The sequence below is a fragment of the Glycine max genome, chromosome 18 (assembly GCF_000004515.6).
Source record: "Glycine max cultivar Williams 82 chromosome 18, Glycine_max_v4.0, whole genome shotgun sequence".
Classification (NCBI taxonomy): Eukaryota; Viridiplantae; Streptophyta; class Magnoliopsida; order Fabales; family Fabaceae; genus Glycine; species Glycine max.
In genome coordinates this window covers 44,734,887-44,758,066 of record NC_038254.2, presented here as the reverse complement: position 1 = coordinate 44,758,066, position 23,180 = coordinate 44,734,887, and the positions used below count along the sequence as shown (strand labels likewise).

Below are 23,180 nucleotides of genomic sequence, written 5' to 3'. Positions count from 1 at the left end.
ACACAAGAAGTAAGTGATCACATTCCTCAACAAATAGAGATAAACGGAAGCATGCAAGTGTGATATAAATATAACAAAAATATAATTATAACAACAATATAAGTATAACAAGGCTCAACTTTGGCACAATTCGCATAATTTTAACACTCAACACGTAACATCACTTGTCCTAGAATTTAATCACAAATCACATTCCACGCCTTCAAGATTAATCACATTTTCAAGACAACACATCTCAAATACAATATCACATCTCACATTTACACAATTCCTTAGACAGCATCACATAACAAGTCTCAATGATCATTACATAGGCGTTATGCAACAGATACACTAAGACTCAATCCTATATGCAATGTGGTACCATGTCAGTGAAAAACCTCATCGGACGGCTAGGAGTACATGACAAGACAGACCACACACTGGTAAAGGGTCTTATAGTCATGTGATTGTATGGTTGATAGCTCACAACTCAATGCACACAGCATCTCAATACACGTGTGATTTCATAATTTAACACATACTCAACACACAGTTCATCACACTTTCATAATCCCAAGACATCATGTTATCATGCATCATGCATTATATTGATATCACATAGTAATAATACTAATATGTTATGTTCATATGACTAGTCATCTCATTAAAACATACATTTAAAATCATATATGTGTCACTGAAGTTTGAACTATGCAATACACACAACTACTCAATTGTTTTCAAAATCATTTTAATTCATCGTGCCTCAAAGTGATTCAACTCATCGGGTTCTCACAGTGGATCTCATCACAGTACTCGTCGCGCATTAACTCCTAACCCTTAAAGGGTCTTACAGTTGTGTGATTGTACGTATTATAACACCTTGAGATATTATAAGTTATAAATTGATGTTTAATTGTATTTATTGTGTTGTTTGACTATATGATAGACTTGAATGAGTTGAAGTATGCCTTGAACTAGTCATGTGTGAATTTCTTAATATGGATGTTGAATTATGTGGAGTTTTGTTGAGCTAAGTTGAAAGTATGAGATTTTAGATTTTATCAAAACTTAGTTCAATGAAATCACAATACGGGATTCGTTAACCGTTGGATCGTCTTCAAATTTTGTCTGGATATCCATAAGATATGTTTCAACAGCCTGACCGTTGGGATCTTGAAAATAATAACTTTTAGTCTCCTGCTAAGTGAAAAATGCACGCTAAGCGCAATTCCAACCGAGGGGAATTGCGCTGAGCAACCCAAAGTTGCGCTAAGCCTAATTCCAACCGAGAGGAAATGCGTTGAGACCCCAGAGGGTGCGCTAAGCGAGCCCTAGTGCAGAAGGGGCTGCGCTAAGCCTAAATCCTTGCGCTAAGCGCAAGAAGTGGACTTCGACTTAGCGAGACAAGTCCGCTAAGCGAAAGTTGCAGGTTATAAATACGTCCTTAGCGTGAAAAACACGACTTTCACTCTCCTCTTCTCCCAAAAACTTCTCCCAAACTCTAGACCTAATTTTCCACCACCCAAGACCACCAATGGCCGTCGTTGCTTGCCGTTGGACCCCCACACCAAGAGGAACACTTTAATCGGAGCAGAATCCTCAGAGTCCTCCTTGAAAATTCGATGGAGAAAATCCCTTAATCCTCCATTTCAAAGTTTCTCTGAGGTAACCTTGACTTATAAGTCTTCTCCTAACTAGTTTGAGTTCCTCTTAGTGTCTCTTATATGTTAGGTACTGTAAAGGAGTGTTTTTACACTTCCTTTGAAAAACCCTAGAGAATAAGACATTGTAAAAGTTATCTTTTTAAAACCTTGAGGTTGTTTTTGCGGCATTCACTGAACCCCGGTCACATTGGCGTGATCGAAATTTCAAAATGATGTTTCCATTTGTAGAATCCGAACCACCCCTCAGCCCTTTATGTTTTGACTGTGGTATTTGATCCCAAATGTTGCCTTTGACCTTGTTTTTGAAACCTATGCTAAAATTCCTTCGTTTTGGCATATAGAGACTTGCGTTGGACCGACAAGCGCGAATGGGAGAGAGACCTCTAAGTGACGCAAAGAGGAACTGACGGAGAGCTCACGGTAGGTGAGGGGAGTTATTATAAAATTTACCATTTTGACACCACAGTTAGGGTCAGGGAACCTAGCTATGAGAATATCTGTCTGTCCCTGTTGCATGCTGATTTTCTTTCAAGAAAAACTATGTTTTTAACGAATGGGGTGCGATATATCCATTGTTGATGAATAACATTATTGTTTATTAAACTTGTGTTGTTTGAAGACTTGGGGAGTGTGAACCTCAGGCATGGAAAATATATTTACATGCGGAATGCGACTCATTGTTGATGTTGCTATTGGTAACTTTAATTGATATGTGATGATGTTGATATTGATTTGAGATGACGTTGTTAATAAAGACCATGTCAACATGAATTGATGGTATTGTTGATGATTATGTGAATATGAAATGAGGTTGTTGTTGTTGTTGATAACGTCATTGAGACGAGATGATGTCTATGTTAAGAATGATGTGAAAATGGAATGTTGATTGATGTTGGAAATGCTTTGGCACTTGCTTTGGGCCACGTTCATACGTTGGATGTTGTGTATGTTTGTGGGGGGCGAAGTGCACTGACCTTCTAGGGTCTTTGACACTTGCTTTGGGCCACGTTCATGCGTTGGATGTTGTGTATGTTCGTGAGGGGTGAAGTGCACTGACCTTCTAGGGTCTTTGGCACTTGTTTTGGGCTACGTTCATACGTTGGATGTTGTGTATCTTTGTGGGGGAGAAGTGCACTGACCTTCCAGGGTTTTTGGCACTTGCTTTGGGCCACGTTCATATGTCATATGTAGTGTATGTTCATGGGGGGTGGAGTGCACTGACCTTGTCGGATGGCCCAGACGTGGGTGACAAGTGTGGTTAAAGAATCTAAGTATTTCTGAGGTGATGCTTAGGCACTTTAATTGGTCCATGGTCTTTGGCACTTGCTTTTGGCCATGTTCATAGCTCATACGACACAGGAAATAGAATAATTGTGGCAGAGTGTACTTTGTACTGAGGGGGCTTGTCACTTGATAGGGAACTCCTTTTGGCCCCAGGCTGATCACCTATGGGGGGCAGTTACGTGCACAACCGGGTAGTCTCGACGAACTCTGCATGGTTTCCTAAGTGAGAGTGTCGTGTGGACACGCTTAGGCTATTTCCTAGGATTTGTTGTTGGTACGTACCACATTGCATCTGAGAGTTGAGTTAGATGCATGCATTATTCTGTGCAGTCTTGATTGGATCCATGGATAGATGATGAGTAATTGTTGAATATGGATGATGAGTAATTGTTGAATATGGATGATGAATAATTGTTGAATGTGGACAATGAACAATTGTTGGATGTGAGTGTTGGATAATGGATGTTGTGTAAGCTCATGATGTTTGCTTACGTTTTCTTGCTAATTGTGATTATTTGGATTTAACATTGGTTCTTTTTATAATGAATTTATCCTTGCAATTTTGTATCGTGTGGTTAATATCTGTGATGATCGCGAACCTTGTTCGTGGGAGCAGTATGATAGCAGTAGGGTGCAGGGATGAGATTCTGTTGAGGAGCCACCAAGGTGACGTGATGACGTTAGGATTATTTTAAGGAGAGAGTTGTGTTTTATTAATCAACTCCTCCATAGTGGTTCATGGTTTCTTTTGTTGGATTAAGGATGTAATTCACAGATTTAATTATATGTTCGAACTGACTTAATCTTCATTATGGGTATGATGTGTACTGAACTATTATATTAATATTCATGTATTCGGTTAAACATCGGTGCCTCTTTGGGGACATATATATATATATATATACACACACACACACACACACACATATTTGTGAAATTCAAATTTATCATGATTTTCATAAGCAAAATAATGGCGTTTTCAAAAAAGAAAGAAAAAGAATTTAATTGCTTGAGTTATTAGAGTGGTGATATCGTAGCGACGAGGCGGGTCGTTACACGTATCATAGCTCACAACTCAATACGTACAAAATCTCAATATAAATATATCTTACAATTCAACACATATCAATTTATCATACACTCAATTTCATTTAAATGGTTTAATCCCAACGCAACATGTTATCACACCTCATGAATCATATAAATATCAGACATTATTAATATTTACATGGCACAAAACATGTATATATTAAACCGAACTATATTATATTCAATTGAAAAGAGTTAATAAATAATTAAACTAAAAATTCATTGAAGGTGTTTATCGTTGAATCTTATTATATTGATTTCTTTCAATTTAATTTTATCATTTGAACTATTAATTCCTTATTTATTTTAACAATTTATATACATATATATGTATTATAATCATCAATACATAATAAACTTATGAGACCAAAACATGACAAAGAACATTTCCAACAATCTAATTCTCACGCTAATCTAGTAAACATTATCCAAAATACAAACGAATTATACAAAAATACTTCTCACAACATGGGGAGTAAAACCCTCAAACAATTTCACATAATCATATCAAAATCATAGGTTAAAAGACACGAAAACATCAAGAGCACTCAATTTTATCAATCAATTCTCATCAGGGCATCAATTGGTCTATCAAACATAGCAATCTCGTGATTATAATCATAAAGGCATAATTACAATACAGTAAACATTCCAAAATAAATCTCCATTTGATCCTCTAAAGATCCTTACACATATTCATTTTAATCTCAATTGTAATAAATTCATCTCTTACCTCTAAGCATGCTTACGTGTATAGTCCGACAACAATAGAAACATCTGTAGCATTTTTTCTAAAATTCCTCAAACATTTTCTCTTGTTGTTTTACTAGGATTTCCAAGCGTTAGAGAAAAAAGAGAATGAATTCGAACCTCAATTTCACTGTCTCACGGTGTGAGAGACATATCTCTCTCTAAACTTTCAACTCATTTTCGATGGACTGAAAAGAAGAGAGTAAGATAAAATGAGTAATAGATGTGGTAAGTTTTTTTTTTCTTATTTCTTATTTTTCAATGATAAGTGCAATAAGTAATAATCCATGACTAATAGATATGATAAGTAAAAATAAAGAAAAAATCTAAACATTCAACCCATTTTAAGTGGACCTAAAAGAAGAAAGATAAAAAGAGTAATAATAAAATAAGGTTTTCTCTTTTTTTTTTTTTTCTATTTGTGAATGATAGATACAATGAGTAACTCATGGCTAAAACGTGCTGGAATCAAATGGAAGATTTTCCTTTCTTTCTGGGGCCCAGCTTACCTAATGCTCCAATAATGAATGTAAACACTGTAGAGGCTTTCCAGCTTACCTGATTCTCCAATAATGAATGTAAAAACTGTAGAGCCTTTCCAGCTTACCTAATTCTCCAATAACGAATGTAAACACTGTAGAGGCTTTTGCTTAATTATAAAAATGTAAATATCCATTAGAAACAAAACTAACTCTCAAAGCTAAGAGTCTAAGCAGATGAGTCTCAATGTGGATGAAGATTTAGTGACTGAAATGGAGGAAGCACCCACTTTAGCTCCATCTATACCATTAGAAAATGTTCAAGAAATGGTAAGGAATGATCCTTTGCATGTGCCTATAGGATATGTGACGAGTCAAGAAGAATTGGAGAAAGCCAATTATATGCCTCACCTTTCATCTGAGATCCCTGTCATTGATTTAGCATTGCTCTCAAATGGAAACAAGGAGGAGTTGTTAAAATTTGACGTAGCATGCAAGGAGTGGGGTTTCTTTCAGGTAATGCTAGAAATATAATATAAAACTTTTTCATGTATCTTTACAAAAAAACTTGAGCTTTGGGGCTACGTAATTAGTCCATGGCATTGACATATATCCATGCAAAAACGAGATATTTGCTTGGTTTTCATCAAATATTAATATTGCTTGAAATTGCAATTAACATTTGCTTGTAGATAGTAAATCATGGTGTTCAAACAGAGCTTATGCAGAAAATGAAGGATGCAGCATCTGAGTTTTTCAATCTTCCAATAGAAGAGAAGAACAAGTATGCAATGGTTTCAAGTGAGACACATGGTTATGGGAAGGGTTGTGTAGTTTCTGGAGAGCAGACACTTGACTGGTCAGATTCACTAATATTAATCACATACCCCACCCAGTACAGAAAGCTTCAATTTTGGCCTAAAACTCCAGAGGGATTCATGTAGGTACTCCTCACAAGTGATAAATATGGGTCTATTTGGATAAACTTCTCCAAAAACACCTTTAGAATAAGAAAATAAGAAGAAAAATGAAATGAGTTTCTCCATACACTAAAATTAACTTATGCATAAGATTATTTGTAGAAGTTTTCTTTTATAGCTTCTTTAAAAGATCATTTTTCACTTATGGATAAACTAATTTGAACTTATGGAAAAGTTCATTTCATTTTTTTTTCCTCCTAGAAATGATTCTGAATAAGCTTATCCAAACATGTTCAACATTTACACAACTTTTGATCAAATGATGAAATACATCTACTAATGCAGGGAGATAATAGAGGCTTATGCAAGTGAAGTTAGACGAGTTGGGGAGGAACTGCTTAGTTCAATGTCAGTGATTATGGGAATGCGGAAGCATGTTCTTTTTGGACTACATAAAGAATCGTATCAAGTTTTACGACTGAACTATTATCCTCCTTGAAGCACACCTGAACAAGTGCAGGGTTTGAGTCCACATTCTGACACAAGCAGCATCACCTTGCTTATGCAAGACGATGATGTAACTGGCTTAGAAATTCGACACCAAGGAGGATGGGTGCCAGTGAACCCAATACCAGATGCTCTAGTTGTCAATGTTGGAGATGTAACTGAGGTACTTGAGTCATCCTTTAGGTTAAATATATTTTTTAATTTTTGCAAACAGGGTGATGTATGTTTTCAGTCCTATAAAATTTTGTTCTGTTTTCTTTTGGTCATTCATATATGGAAACATGTATGATAGTTGTCTCCTTTTACTTTGCTATTTAGGCAAATTGGGATCATATATGATACATTTTCATAAAATCAAATATCTTTGAGACTGAAACCATATTTAATCCTATCGTTTTAGTAAACACGAAGAGAACAATAGAAATAAAAAAAGACATTAAAATTAAAAAGTAGTACCAAAAGATAAAGTTATTTAACTATTCACACTTAAAGTTTATTTCATTTGCAATCATGGCAGATATGGAGTAATGGCAAATACAAGAGTGTAGAACACAGAGCAATGACAAATAAGAACAAGGAAAGGATTTCTTATGGATTATTTTTGTGCCCACAGCATGACGTGGAAGTTGAGCCACTTGATCATATGATAGATTCTCATAACCCCAAGTTGTTTCAGAAAGTAAGGTATGGAGATTATTTGAGACAATCTCTGAAAAGGAAGTTGGAGGGAAAAACACACCTAAATGAGGCAAAGTTAAAGGAGTCTGATCTAAGGAATCAAGATGATTAAGAAAAGCAAAGGCCCAGTAAGAGAAATGAGAAAAGAAAAGAAAGTTTGAAAGTACTCCCTCATGCTGTCATATTTTGATCCGTGTATAATAATAAATGCCATATTGTATTTGTCATATTTTGTATAATAAATGTCATATTCATCTAGAGTAGAATCTCTACTCTCTACTTAATCCAAGCCCAACTGCAAGTAAGATTTCATTGTGAACCAACCTCTGTAACGTAATCTCTGCAGTTATTATTTCCACAAAGCTTGCAATCCCCATCTCAGTTTTTTTTTTTTCCTGAGTAGCACGGTACTTCCCTTTATGAATCAAATCCAAACAAACTTGATCATTCATCGCAGAATCATCTTGACACTCACATCGGTTGAGTTGCAATGCTGCCAGTTCTATCCAAGCCTTTTCAACCAAAAATTATTATATGATCTAAGATTATCACATTTTTATGATTATAACTAATCTCAACTCGACATGTAAGTGAATTCTTCAATTTACATAAAAAGAGCTAATAAATAGGTAGGGAATGGGAGTTGGATGGCCAAATCGCTGGATATACGTGATGCAATCATGTACTGAACTTTAATGTTGAAATGCAAGGCCGGCCTAAGGATAAGGTCAATAAAGCTCTTGCTTTAGGCTTTCAAAATTAATTTTACTTATTAATAATAATACTTTAGAAAAATAATAATTACTTGATAAAAGATATTAATCTATTAAGAGTAGTTAAATACTATTTCCATCAAACCCAAAGGTTGACACAAGGGTAAAATCATGTTAAGTCTGATTTGGAGGTTAGGTGTCGGAGTGGCAATTAGTTCCTGGAGAGTGGAGACATTGATCAATATGTCGCATTGTTTGGGTGGAAAAATATCAAACTATGCCATTATAAGTGAACAGAGTGTGTTTTCTTTGGATTTCAAAGTATCTTTAGTAATTTGGTGGACACTTGGTTTAGGGCATACCTTATTGTTATACCAGCCAGCTGAACCTCATCTTATCTCCTAGTATCAAGGATTGTTATCAGTTGTGCCAGCTTGATTTTGCTATCAGTTTATTCAAATATGTTGCTAAATTATCAGCTTATTCAAATGTTTGTTGATAAGTTGTAATTTATCTTATCTAGTTTATCTGGTTGTTATAGGTTGTTATCAGTTCAAATATACTGATAACCCTTGTGTATAAATACTGTTACGCAGCAATAGAAAAAGATGTCATTCCATTCAATTCTCTACACTAATGCTTAGAGCAATGATTTTTATTTTTTTTTTACTTTGAAACAAATTTGTTTGCCTTTTAAAAAACAATTATCGGAATTTGCTAATCTTGGACCATACACAATTATTTCTCCTCCAAATACCAAGAATCAAGGAATACTAAGCTATCAATTTTCAGATGACTTTCAAGTTCCCTCAAGCACACCACTTGCAGCTTAAAATAAAACTCTTGTATAGCTTTACTGTACCAAATGACAAGTCTCACACAGAATCTTAGAACCACTACACATAATTAAAAATAAACTTAAGCACGTATCAAGAAACTCAAAGACTATTATTCTTAAACAACTTTTTGGAGTTAGGTTTTTTTCGCATTATTATAGATACAAAAACTATGGGAAAAATTGGATTTAATTGTCAACTACATCTATCGAAAATAAGATTGACAACAAATTCAAATGAATTGAGACAATAGTCACTAAGGCACACTTTGCTTTCAAATACAAATACATTAAATGAATGTTATGCTAAGCCCAAATTTTACCTCTCAAAACTAATTTATTAAAGAGTAAATTACAAATGTCTCCCCTCAAATTTAAGGAAATTACATATATCTCTCATCCTTTTGAAAAATTTACACGTCTCTCTTGAGGTTTAAGCAAATTACATGTCTCCCTTCTGTTTTTCAAACCTATACAGATTTTTTAAATGTTGTCTAAGCATTTGACAATAGCAATTAATGTACATTGACAATTTTGTTTTAAAAAATGTTAAAATAAGTTTTCATCTTCATAAATATGAAAATGTTTTGAATCCGTAACTACAAAAAGTTGTCTATTTTTCGTCCCTGCAAAATTTAAATGTTACTTTTTGGCCCGGAGTTAGGTTGGGTACATTTGAACCAACTTGCAAGTTGTTGTATAAAGTGTTAGGTTTTTAACTTTTCTACATCGATTACATGCCCGAAGTTAGATTTGGATACATCCAAACCTAGGTGTATACTTTTGTAGAAAATGTTAGGTTTTTCAACTTTTCTGACACTTTCTACAACAACATATGCGTAGGTTCGGATATACGTGAATCTAGCTTCAAGCCAAAAAGTAATAGATTTAAATTTTGAGTACGAAAACTAGATTAAATTTTTTGCAGTGATATATTTCAAACATTTCCATATTTATGAGGACAAAAAATATATTTTAATCTTTTTTAATCAAAATTGTCAACACACATGACTTGTTACGGTTAAATGTTTAGACGACATTTAGAGGATTTGTGTAGATTTTAAAAACAGAAGGAAGACGTGTATAATTTTCCTAAACCTCGGGAGAGACATGTCTAAGTTTTACAAAGGAGGAAAGACATAATTTTCTTAAACCTCAAGAGAGACATGTGTAATTTACTTTTTATTAAAATATTCAATTTGGTCTTTGAAACCCAATTAGTGTCTAGAGTCTCTAAATTGAGCTACAATTAGCCAGTGTTTCACATCTAACATGAAACTTGCCTAGCCAAAAATAAACTAACATCCTTACCTTAGATAAGAAAAATAAAAGAAACAGCAAAAAAAAAAGAAGAAGAAGAAGAAGAAGAAAACTAACAAAGTAGAAAGGACAAGAATGTAAAAGTTTCAGGTCTCGGTTGTGTCTAAACTTGTTACAATCTCTTCCATAGAAGAGATAGGTAGTTTGCTCCCTGAGCTCAATTTGTGCACATCCTGGCTTGAATAAATGAAGATTCTTCTCACCATTTTACAGAATTCACTGAAAGAACATAATAATACCAATCAATATATATGGTATTTATATTAATAGTGAGAAAGAAGTTGTTAATAATTGGTTCATATAAACAAGGAAGTTTAATGATGGTTAGTTTACAATATTATCTATTCTATTAACAAAGAAAAGTAGGCATTCTCCATTTTTTCATCCCAAAATTACCAGACTTATTGTAATTTAACTTTAGCATGCATTACAATCAAACAAATAAAACATATCCAGTGATCAACAAAAATATTAAAAATGTTGTTACCTAATCATATTACACTTTCCCTCTTCACTATTCCCATTAAGCTTCACCCATATCTCTGATTCTTTTTTTCAATCTCTTTCGTGCTTTCCTTTTTTCTCTCATATTCTTTCTTAATAGTAACATTCGTGCCAAATAAACCAACAAAATCTCTAAAACTTCTCTCTTATATTCTTCTTCCATTTTACTAACAAGTTTGTATTTATGTTCCGATTAAGTTCTAAAGCTTGAAGAGTATAAGTCCATGATTCTTAATAACTTCTACACCTGCAATTTTTATATATAATATAATTTTCTTATTTCATTCCACTTTCTGCACTACTCGTTTTCTTAACAGCACTATACATTACTGTGTATAAAGAGATACTCACAGCCATGGATCATCACCAACAAGCATCATATCCCCTTCATCATCAGTGAAGACAATTTCCCACTTATTCCTAAGTTGAAGTTGTCCCTTTATGTCAAACATCTTCTCCAATTCATCTACAAGTTGATCATATCCATCCAATGTGGTCAAATCCACGGCACGACCCACTGCAACCCCCTGCATTTGAACCTTTTTGACATGTTTTGAAACAAAAGGCTTACTTCAGTAATTTTTCATACAAGACTATAAAACTAACTTTATTATCTAAATAAGCAACACATGTGACATGTCAAGCACCTTAGTGCAACTTCTGCTACAAACTTGTTTGCTTTGAGTCTCTTTTGGAGATAGTTGTAGCTGTTCTTGGTTCCATTCTTTAGAAGCCTTTGAGATATCGGACACATGGTTTACATCAATTTTGCACTCAGAGGTGATTCCAGATGCATTCTCTGCAGAAAGAGAGTTGTTCCTTGCATGATCAATAAGGTCAATCCCAAACAATCTATAACTTGTAGCAGCCTCTACTTTGTTGATCTCCTTGTCAACCTGGTCAAGGAAATGATCATTGTTCAATCTCTCTGAGTGAGGTTTTGAAATAGGCCAAGCTGAGATGCTCTTGCTATCATCGGTTGTGTCATGATATAATTGAGAAGGAGAAGATAGCCAACTTGCTTCTGTCTGATTCATTGATATACCATTGTTGCTGCTTTTACTGTTATGATGCCACATATGGGAACTACTGTCACTCCTTTTGATTTCGGCCATGACACTAAGTTTTGCCATATCAGACTGTGTCAGTCCAGCATCCCAGAAAGTAGGGAAAGCTAATGGTGTGTCTCCTTTGAAAATGAAATGCAAGTGTCAAGAAAGATTGATCGATACAAGAATTGGAGAGTTAAACATCAATTTGGACCCTGAAGTTAGCACCACTTGGAACTTTGGTCCTTGATATTATTTAAAACAACAATTTATTCTGTGAATTGGCATCACTAGTCAGTTTAGTCCTTGATATTATGAAAAGGAAAATTTAGTTCCTGACTTTAGCTATAGTCAAGGACTAAATTCTCTTTGTTAGGGACCAAATTGATTGATAATGTTAATCATAGAAACTAAATTGACCCATTACCAAAGTTAGGAATTAAATTTGTTTTTTCATAATGAAGAACCAAATTGATTGGTGATACTGATATCAATTTCAATGACAAAATTGATGTTTTACTTAGAATTGGAAAGGATTAAAAGAGGTAATTCCTCACCAAGATCTGCAAGTTCACTTGCTTGCCGTGGCCTTTTATTCTTTATAGCAGCAGTTTGAGATGATGTAGTAGGAACAGAAGCCAGAATGGGTTCTATCTCCCATGGTAAAACTCTATCAGGTCTTGGAAAAGATGCAGGTTCATCCCATTGAACCTGGAAGTAGATGACAAGAATAGATGAATACCACACAACAACAAAAAATAAGAGGACAATTTCATAGTCAAAGATGACAATACCTTAAGAGATCGCCAATTTGAATTTACCCAGTGAGGGGAAATATCCTCTACTCCAACTATTGTGCCCGAAAATCTAATAAACCGTGTTTTAGAATATCTAATGAAAATGTCACTCACAAAGACAAACTATAGCAGTAAATTTTGGTACCTTTTGTAATTTTCAGGGGATTCATCCCCTTCAAACCTTGTCTTGAATCTCATACCAACATTACATTTTTGGTTGATAGCCTCCAAATACTTGTTCACACTAACAATGAACTGGCTTGCCCTAAGAAAAACAAATCTCCATGTCAACAATCATATGGATTACTCTAATAGTATCATCAGAGGTTCTATTTCCTAGTTATTTTTGCAACAATTAGAAGTTCTACCTTGGCTTATAATATACAACAAAAAGAGTCTGAGTTGCTACAGCATGAGATGCAGTTGCAAGAACTCCTAGGTGCATGCTCTGACTAGAAATCACAGATGATGGCATGCTGCTCTGCACAGGAGCAATGCGCCTCACTCCAACCCGCAATTCTCCATTGTTCCCTCTACACACAAAATCTTATTTGAATAAGGCTTGCACAGTCAAATAGATAAAAAATTCTTCCATGATTTTATCAAGGCTTTAAATTGTAGTCACTAATGCAGCTTTATTGCGATCATTAATATTGCGGAAAGTTACAGAAAAAAATGTGGTTGATGTGGGTACAATTGCAGTCACAAACACCCCAAAAACATTGATGATTATAGCTTTAATTCCTGTCGTGGATAGTTTTTAAAAAACCTTGGATTTTATAGTAGAAGATATCTGCTGAACCATGTGAAGGAAACCAACAAAAGTGAAAAAAATCAAATCAAATTTACATGCCTCAGAAACACAAAGGTGTCTCCAGCAACTAATCTCTTGGAAGTCACAAAATTACTCCATCCAGTTGTGAGCAAGTGTCTACGTGGCTGACCTGGATAGAAAGGAAAATAGATTGAAGGCAAAAACATTAGGCCACTAGCCCACTAGTAAGTAGTAACCACAAACCAGAAGGACCCAAAATATAATTCCTCACATCCTTTACCTCTAAATATATGCTTAAAGCGCCATTCATAGCCCTGAAGATCCTTGGCAACCAATTCCTGAGTTGGGGTTGATTTAGACATGTCCTGAGACGAAAAATAAAAGAGTTTTTAGTAACATCACAAAGCAACCTAGATTTGGTGTTGGAACCAAAATAAAATCAATAAAAAAGTTAAACCAAAGAGATAGTAGTATTACCAAAGCTGGAAGGCATTCAGTGGCATGCTTCCTGAGGACAGAGAAGCCACCATGGGTGCTTGTATCAGAGGCAGTTAAGACCTTGCAGAAGGAGTGAACTCTTGGACTTGGAAGTTCAGCAGGGCACGGATCAGGGCTCATAGGCTCAGCTTGCTAAGACATTTGTTCCATTAGAAATCTAAACAATGGGAGAAAACAATCTAATCTAAGGTTGACCGTGAAATAACTTTGAGAATCATAAGGGGCAGCTACATCCTTACATTAGATTCCGGCACTAGAGTAATCTGTGCATAAACCTCATCTGTTTCTTGTTCAGCCTAAGCATATCCAAATTCAAGGTAACTTTTAGTTTTCCACCCAACCTTCTTTGCAAAACTCCAACAATATATTATTGTTAATATAAAATAACTCAACACCATACTGTACATTAGGATCCTGCTTCGCTAAAGTGAACTATTCAGTTTAGAGGGTTATGTAACTAATATCAGTTGAGAAAATCAAGAGTCCATGTTAGGTGCACATGTGTAACAAATCATTGATATATTGGAATATTAACAGCTGATTTCTCATCAATGACTAAGATTAGGAGCCAAATCCCAACTCAGGAGGCCAGATAATCATTTAACCATTTTTTCAGAAAGCAAACAAGATTTTTATTGTTTATTTATGAAATCAAAATAAGAAAATTTTAAGGGAAGGAGAAAAGGAGGGAGAACACTACCAGAAGTTAATTAATTAACAACATATGACCAAATTTTTACATGGTAAGTTGGTAACTACAAAACCAAGATGAATATAATCATTTAACCATTTTTTCAGAAACCAAACAAGATTTTTATTGTTTATTTATGAAATCAAAATAAGAAAATTTTAAGGGAAGGAGAAAAGGAGGGAGAACACTACCAGAAGTTAATTAATTAACAACATATGACCAAATTTTTACATGGTAAGTTGGTAACTCCAAAATCAAGAAGAATATCTTTCCAATTTTTCAACAACCAAACAAGATTTATTCATTTTTTTCCCTCAAAAAATAAGGTGGAAGAAAAACGAAAAGAAATTAGGATCGCAGAGAAAATCAGAAAATTACCAGTAAATGGACGTTGACGACACGACAAAGGATCTTGGAGGGAAGCTTGAAGAGTGGAATCCTTTGGTTTAGTTCCTGATTTGTTGATACTTCTAACTACAGCCGGAAAAAAAAACATATAAAGCAATAAAAGCAGTTAAACAAAATTAGGAAAAAAAAAAAAAAAGAATCCAACTTAACCAAAACAAGCATCCAACACCACCAACAATATTCTGAGACAACCTACGACCCCAGATTAAAAAGAACAAAGAATTTTCCTTAAGTATCGATAAAAACTAACTTGTTCCATGTGCCCCTGAGGGAAATAGAAGACCCTTTGGCCAGTACGAGGAACTTCCACATGGGGTCCTGCACACGCTTTCCATAGTTGCTCATAGAGTTCATCTTCTTCTCCTCCTCCACCACGGTTCAACGACATCGTTTAAGGTTGTATTGTAATCAATTCAAAGCTGTTGTTTTTCTTCTTCAGAGTCTGTGACTGTGACCAATGAATCTAAGTCCATGACATCATCATTGTCATAAGGGTGTGCAAAGTAGGAATGAGGATGATGATCGCAGTGTGATGGTGTCACAGATGATAACTAAATGGAATGATTATGCGTTGACAGAGAATTTATGAGAGGAAGCAGCTTTTGGAATCGTGTCTGCTAATCCTATGCTACCTGCTGCTGCTACCGTTACAGACACACCTCTTTCTCTCTCTTTTGTGTAAGGTAAGCAAACGGCGTTCCTTCTTGGAATGCTAGTACCACATAACTGCATAACAACTCTCCTCCGTTAGAGGTGTATGTGTTGTGTTTGTCCGTTTTATAATAAGGCTGTGGCATTCGTTTAGTGTTGTGTGGCACCTGTGTGTGCCCTGTTCCGAATTAAGGTTTTTAATTTAATTTATTTATATTACTATAAATATAAACAATTGCTGCTGATGTAGACGTAATTGTGCCATTGTGTTACCAATTACAGTTACCATATATGTAGTAAAAATCTCTAAAATCTACAGTATTATGGTTAGAATTGGGTTAACAATCCCCCCCCCCCCCCCTCTTTTTTTCTTTCTACTTCTATTATTATGGATATGGATTTGATCGTAAGAAGATTTTTAAATATTTTTTATTCTTAGTACCAAAAATTTATAATAAGTCACCTATATGGTTCTGGTAGCATTTGTCTCAATGTTATATTGTTAGACATATTGTGAATAGGATTATTATTCTTAGATATATTTAAATATGTGTTTGGTTACATTTAGACTAGAGATTAATCTTACAAATAATATTATCTTTATTGTTAGCCTAAAGAATTTCTGCACTTGATGAAAATCAAACTCAAAATTCTCACTAAATAAATCATTCTCACAATACATGAATGCATGGTGTCTAACTAATATGTCAACCCATCCAATTACATATTAATTAACTAGCTGCACTATATTATGCTAGTTTAAAACTAATTTAATAACATACTTTAAAGTTTAAATGAGCTATGAAACTAATCTAAAACTCTTATTTTTATCATAAAGTAAACAACTTTGTGGTCAGCCAAATTCTAAGGTATAAAATTTAATATTATTATAAAGTAAAGTAATTTAAGGTATCATGTTATATTCTCATGAATCATATTATCAGAAATATTGTGAATAGGATTATTATTCTTAGGTATATTCTATATTTTAATATTCATTTGAATATTTTTTAAATTTTAAAATAATTTAAATAAAAAATTATTGATATTTTAGGAAATAATTTTATTATTCTCAAGAGAATATCATTTTCTCATCCCTCAGGAGAATAAAAGTGTAGAAAAATGTGATAAAAATGGAAGTTACAACATTGTTAGGAATAGATAATATCCGAAAATAATTTTTTAAAGCTTGTAATAAACATGGGTATATGTAATATTTTCATGTAATGTTTTGGAGAATCAACTTTTAATCCATGAAACAAACATACTCTTAACTTTCTTTGTCATGTCTAGAGTATATCATGTCCATTAGAACAAAGACTAATCTCATTCACAATATTGTGACACTTAAATAATCAAATCATCCCCACAACACATGTACACCTGATGACTAACAATTGTGCCAACCCATCCAATTACATATATTTAACTAACTGAAGTATATTTTCTTAATTTAAAACTAACTTAATAACATAGCTATGAAACTAATTTAAAACTCTTATTTTTTTTATCATAAAGTAAACAATTTTGTTGTCAACCAAATTCTAAGCCATAGAAAATAAGTTTTTTAATTCATGACTGAGAAAAATATTCCATGTGTGTTTAACAAATAATTCTTTTTTTTCTAATTTGTTGAAAGTGCTTTTAAAAAAATTAAGTAGCGGCCGGTTTTCTTAGGAAAAAAAATGCCTAATTAGGCTTAATTCGATCAAAGAGAATGCTAATGAATTATTTTTTAAACATTTTTTGTATATAATTTGTTTTATTTGCAAAAATTAATTGAGATTTACGAAATAATTAGAACGCTCCCTATTTTAATATGTATGACCCGTTATTTTTTGTATTCAGGTATGATCCATTGTTAGATAATAAATGTTAAAGTTATTGAAAAAATTATTTTTTTATCATGTTTTATAAAATTTAACACAATCATGTATCAAATGTTTATTTATTAAATAAAAAACATCAAATTATAGATATAAATTTAAATGAATGATAACTTGTTAGTTTTGAGATATCTTAATTACATACTTTAAAGGTGTTACATTTTTATTTATTTTTTAGTAAAGAGTGTTACATATATTTTTTTTAACTAGTGTTACATATTCAATGAACCCATAACATGTAGGACTAAAAAACTAAGCATATCATATACTTCTTTCAATTCGAATTATAAGCATAAAGAAGATATATTTGATATTTATTAAGAAAATTAGTTATTTTATTAAATTATGTCATTTTAATTAAAAAATAAACATTTCTGGTAAATCATTCTCATTGGAACTTGATATCAAATATAAAAAATATTTGACCTTATTAAATGAAGGATATTTTAGAGAGAGTCTCATTAAAAAATATAAATAATTAAATTTATTTATATTTAAGATCTAAAAGTAAAAAACTTTTGTTGCTTATATTTTTTTTTTATTTTTTTACTAAATGGGTTGGGCATAAGCCCCTAACCCAAGAAATGGACTACATAGAAGAAATCAACATAGAATCACTCATGAACACTTCCTCTGTCACAGCATTAGCAAAAGAAGGGAGTGATTAAACAATTATCATTTCTCCCAATATGGCCAAAGGTGCAGCTTCTGAAACTTCACTTCACTTTCCAACAAAGAAGCGATGTTGTGACCCTCAAATTGCATACAATCATAAATAAGCATCATGGCACGGAGACTATCAATAGCAACATGCAAATGTTCCATTTTAGCCTCAGCTGCCATTTGGAGGTCATACATAATACCCCAAAGCTTAGCTTCAAGCACACTACAGAAATCCAATCTCCTAGAGATCTCAAAACACACCACAAGAAGCCACCATAGCTTCACTAGACATAGCCCCATCACAGTTAAGAGTAACACTCCCATGCCTCTTGTTTGTACTAGCACAGTACATATCAGAGACCCCATCCATTTTTAAACTAAGTTGTACTATTTTGCTATTATAAAAATTATGGACAAGTGCCTTAATATTAACAATGAGGCTAGCATTTGTTATCCATTTTTGTTGGAAAGTGTATTCATTTCTCCTCCACCAAAGGTGGTCAAGTACAACACCAAAAACACTACTCCAAACCATTCCTTCCACCAATTTAGCGTACTGCAGGTTTAGACTTAACCAGTTTAGTCTCACAAAATATTGGTTGCCCGTTCATCTTAAAAGACTTCCAGATACATTTCGCCCATTTGCAGTCTCTAAGTACATGAATTAAGGTTTCATTATCCCTTCCACACAACAAACATCTATCCAATTGAGTCATATGTCGATACCTCCTCAAGGCATTTGTAGGTAGAATATCGCTTGCAATTTTCCACAACTGATATCTGATTCTTTCGAGCCCATTCCATTTCCAAATCAATTGAAAAACTCTATTATTAGGGATGCCATCATGACCAACAATAACATCATATGCCTCCTTCGTTGAGTAAATATCACTGGTATCACCATTCCATTGAACAAAATCATTTGTATTAAGCTACAAGGAGGCTTGATCCATTTAATCAAGTTAACTACTGGAGTCGATAACAACCAAGATAATTTCTCTAAATCCCAATCACCTTTCGAATTCATGAAAAAACAAACAGGAATGTTTTGATCTTCCCTATTTGTCCCACCTCTGTACTGGTTCAATAACCCTTGTCCTGGAACCCAAGCATCTTCCCAAAAAAAAAATTCTTCTTTTACTCCCAACATGCCATATCATATTAGAAGACATCATGCTCCAAGTCTTCACAATTCCTCTCCACAGATTTGTTCCCTGCCTAGTAGACGAGATATTAGGAATAACATCAATCCCATATTTGTATTTCACTCGTACTACTTTCATCCAGAGATCATTAGGATGATTACATAAATTCCATCCTACCTTGGACAACATTGCTTGATTCATAGAAGTTTCCTTCCTCAATCCAAAACTATCACTCCTCTTTGGCATGCAACAAGCATTCCAATTCAACCAACGAACCTTTTTAGTAGAAGTCATGTCTCCCCAAACAAAACTCCAACATTTTTTATCTATCTCATTACAAACCGAAATTGGTAGCAGGTTTGTTTGCATGACATAGGTAGGAAAGGCTTGGACCACACCCTTTGGTAAGGTAACCCTGCCTGCCAATGATAGTCTTGAGACCTTCCAATTGTTGAGCCATTGATTCATTTTATCCATAAGGCATTGATAGCTTTGCTTTGTCCCTTTATCATGATGGAGAGGCACTCCTAAGTACTTCCCAAGGTTTGTCATTCTTTGATAATCAAGCGCACTTACAATTTGATCTCTTTGTTGCCACAACACATTTGTAGAAAAATAAACTACAGTTTTTTCTTCGCTCACCTCCTGGCCAGAACTTAGACAGAACACATTCATGACCTTTTTTAGAGTCTCTGCTTGATCCATAGTAGCTTTTGCAAACAATAATAGGTCGTCCGCAAAAGCCAAATGAGACAACTTTGGACCAAATCTAGAGAATTGGATTGGGATCCAATGGCCAAGCTCCACAACATGATTAATCAATTGAAAAAGTCTCTTAATGCATAACACAAACAAATAAGGTAAGATGGGGTCTCCCTGGCGAATGCCTCTAGAAGGAAGGAATTTGCTCAAGGCCTCTCCATTCCAAAGAACCTATAAGGAGGGAGAAGAAATACACCAATGAACTAAATTGATAAATTCTTCTGGAAAGCCAATATCGTGAAGAGTATCAGTAACAAATTCCCATTTAAGCCTATCATAAGCCTTCTCCAAATCCACCTTGATTGCCATCCACCCCCTTTTGCCCTTTTTTTCTTCTTCATAGAGTGCATTACTTCTTGCACAATGATGATGTTATCATTGCTATTTATATTAGGAATAAAACTACATTAACACGGGTTCACCAACTCCGCTGATGCAAAACTGTGAATCAGGGGTATCATCAGTACAAAGCAAAGCATAATACTCAATCACTAACCTTTCTAGAGTTTCTTGATCCCCAACCCAAACACGATTTTGATCCTGAAGTGCTTTCGTAAGTGTTTTTCCTTCTCCTGATTGTTGTCATTCCATGTAAGTACTGGGTATTACAATCTCTAAACTACAACCATTTTGCTCGAGACCGTTGAAACCAAAGAAGTTCCCCTTGTCTTAATACTTCCTAATACTCGTTCCAGATCACCCTCTGTCTTTCTTCCAAAGCATGATCCATTCCAAACCTCCCCTATTTTGTGATGAAATCAAGTTATCGAATAAGCTTACACTTCCAAGCAAAGATATTTCCAAAGACCTCTTTATTCCATCTCCTCAATTCCACCCTAAAATCGCGTAATCTATCATCCCAATTCAACTCCTTGCACCAAAATTCCTTAATAAAAGGATCAAATTGAGCATGTGTCAACCAAACGACTATAAATCTGAACAGTCTCCTATTTTTATTCGTACCTGTCAATTCAATGAATTTGATTAGCACAGCTCTATGATTAGACTTGAAAAATGGAAGATGTAATACAAGAGCATTCTTAAATCTGATGCACCAATCCAGATTAATTAAAATGCAGTCCAATCGTTCCATAAGCGAACCTCTATTACAAGGCCCTGAAAGCCTGCATCAATAAGGTCACAATCCTCCATCTTTCGTTGGAAGTCAATAGCATTTTTCCTCGAAGGGTTTACTGATCCTCCACATCGATCCTGGGAAGAAGAATGGAATTGAAGTCTCCCACCACAGCCCATGGACCAGAATTAGAATTAGCAATACGCCCCATGGCTTCCTACAAAGCTTTATGCTCTTGTAGTCTTAGGCTGCCATAAACTGCAATTACACACCACACCGCTTGCCTCTTCCAACCCACCTCCATATGCACATATTGATGGTCATTATGCAAACATGAACCTTCCAATAGTCATCATTCCACAAGCACCAAATACCACCTAAGTGCCCGTGAGCAGGCTGAATGAAGCTACTATCGAAACCAAGCTTAGGTAAAATCCTCTCCACCCCTTCTTCTTTGCTTGCATGAGTTTCAAACAGAAACAGTATGGAAGTCTCATATTCCTTACAAATATCCTTAATCAAATTCCCAAAGCCACATGCTCCCATTCCGCAGCAATTCCATGCAAGCACAATCATAGGGACAGATTATGAGATAGGGGTCAGTGACTAACCATGCATACATGCAGCATTTGTAACACCCCATTTTTTTAAAATAAATTAAAAAGGATTTTATTTAAAAATAAATGGAGTTTTAGGAAATAATGAGGTTTTTGAAATTAAATAAATAAGAAGAAATAGTTTTATCAATTAAAATAATGGTTTTAAGGTAAATAAAATAAATATATGTTCTTAGAAAATAAAAATGATGTTTTATTTATTCATTTGATAAAGAATAAAATAGAGTTCATTTTAATAAAATAAAGAAAAATAGAGTAAATAATAGGCTGAGAGTACCCTAGTTATAAATAGAGACATATTAGGTCAGCTTTTACATTTATGATATCTCTACACTCTCTCTTCTTCTCAAATTCGTTTTCCCTTCCTCATCTCCCAAAACCCTCTCTTTTCCCGCATACACTTAAACATGTCCTAGTAAAATTATTATTCCAAACTCGTTAACCATTGGATCATCGTGAAATTTGAACACCAGGTTCAAAACTCATTTTCACATTTTTACACCGTTGGGATTTTTGATATAATGTCTTTCGTGAGAGAAATGTCCCTCGCACAGAGATAATGAAATGGGGGTTCCAATCCCTTCTTCTTTCTAACATTTGGAAACCCTAACAGAACAACCAGAGAAAAAACTTGAGAAATCTTAAGAAACAGCTAGAGATACTGCTATCCCTACCAGACTACACATGTGAGCCCACTTAGAGGTAAGAGATGAGTTTATCACAATTGGGGTTAGAATAAACATGTGTAGAGATCCTTAGAAAATTAAATTGGGGTTTATTTTCAGATGTTTGTTGAATTATAATTCTTCCTTTATGATTATAATTATGATATTATTTTGTTTGACGGACTAATTGATGCCCTGATGTGAATTAGTTGATAAAATTGATATATTTGATGCATTGAATTTGTGAGCTATGAACTATGCAATCGCACAATTGTAAGACCCTTTAAGGATGATGAGTTTTTGCGCGATGAGCATTGTGATGGAATCCACTATGGGATCCCAACGGATTGAATCACTTAGAGGCATGATGAGTTAAAATGATTTTGAAAACAATTGACTAATTGTGTGTATTACATAGTTCATTGGTAAAGTCTATGTTTGTGTCATGTATATATTAATATTGTGTGATGTTTATATGATTCATGAGGTGTGATAACATGTTGCTTTGGGATTATACCATTGTGATTGAGATTGAGTGTATGTGATAAATTGAGTATGTATTGGATTCTAATATACCTGTGTATTAAGATGTTATGCGCATTGAGTTATGAGCTATGAACCATACAATCACATGACTACAATACCCTTTAAGGGCGACTAGTTAATGCGTGACGAGTATTGTGATGGGAACCACTATGAGAACTCGACGAGTTTAATTACTTTGAGGCGCGACGAGATAAAATTATTTTGAGAACAGTTGAAGAGTCGTG

At 34.2% G+C, this 23,180-nt stretch overlaps 1 protein-coding gene and 1 long non-coding RNA gene across 3 annotated transcripts; one reads left to right on the top strand and one right to left on the bottom strand.

The window, feature by feature from the left end:
* The first annotated feature begins 5,450 nt into the window (after nt 1-5,450).
* On the top strand, nt 5,451-7,699 carry LOC100780588 (uncharacterized). Its single transcript, NR_161161.1, has 4 exons — nt 5,451-5,767; nt 5,944-6,191; nt 6,517-6,841; nt 7,196-7,699. It is a non-coding gene; the product is annotated as an uncharacterized lncRNA (long non-coding RNA).
* Nucleotides 7,700-10,071: 2,372 nt separating this feature from the next.
* On the bottom strand, nt 10,072-15,712 carry LOC100780060 (auxin response factor 9). 2 transcript variants are annotated; one of them, XM_003552135.5, is made up of 13 exons: nt 15,197-15,712; nt 14,917-15,012; nt 14,087-14,143; nt 13,827-13,979; nt 13,630-13,714; nt 13,428-13,518; nt 12,943-13,107; nt 12,720-12,839; nt 12,572-12,644; nt 12,335-12,488; nt 11,376-11,917; nt 11,080-11,267; nt 10,072-10,443 (listed from the first exon to the last, which is right to left on the bottom strand). In XM_003552135.5, exons 1-13 carry the CDS (start codon nt 15,332-15,334, stop codon nt 10,311-10,313), a joined length of 1,995 nt encoding a protein of 664 aa, XP_003552183.1. In that variant the 5' UTR covers nt 15,335-15,712; the 3' UTR covers nt 10,072-10,310. The 2 variants fall into 2 exon arrangements, with proteins under 2 accessions (XP_003552183.1, XP_006602602.1); XM_006602539.4 differs by lacking the exon at nt 15,197-15,712 and having other exon boundaries at nt 13,827-14,004; nt 14,917-15,002.
* Between the last annotated feature and the right edge of the window lie 7,468 nt (nt 15,713-23,180).

Coding starts and splice junctions, on each gene's coding strand:
- LOC100780060 (XM_003552135.5), bottom strand. CDS start 15,334: ATGTCGTTGAACCGTGGTGGAGGAGGAGAAGAAGATGAACTCTATGAG. Junction 12,840..12,942: donor GTTGTATATTATAAGCCAAG/GTAGAACTTCTA, acceptor TGTTTTTCTTAG/GGCAAGCCAGTTCATTGTTA. Junction 12,489..12,571: donor CAAATTGGCGATCTCTTAAG/GTATTGTCATCT, acceptor ATCTACTTCCAG/GTTCAATGGGATGAACCTGC.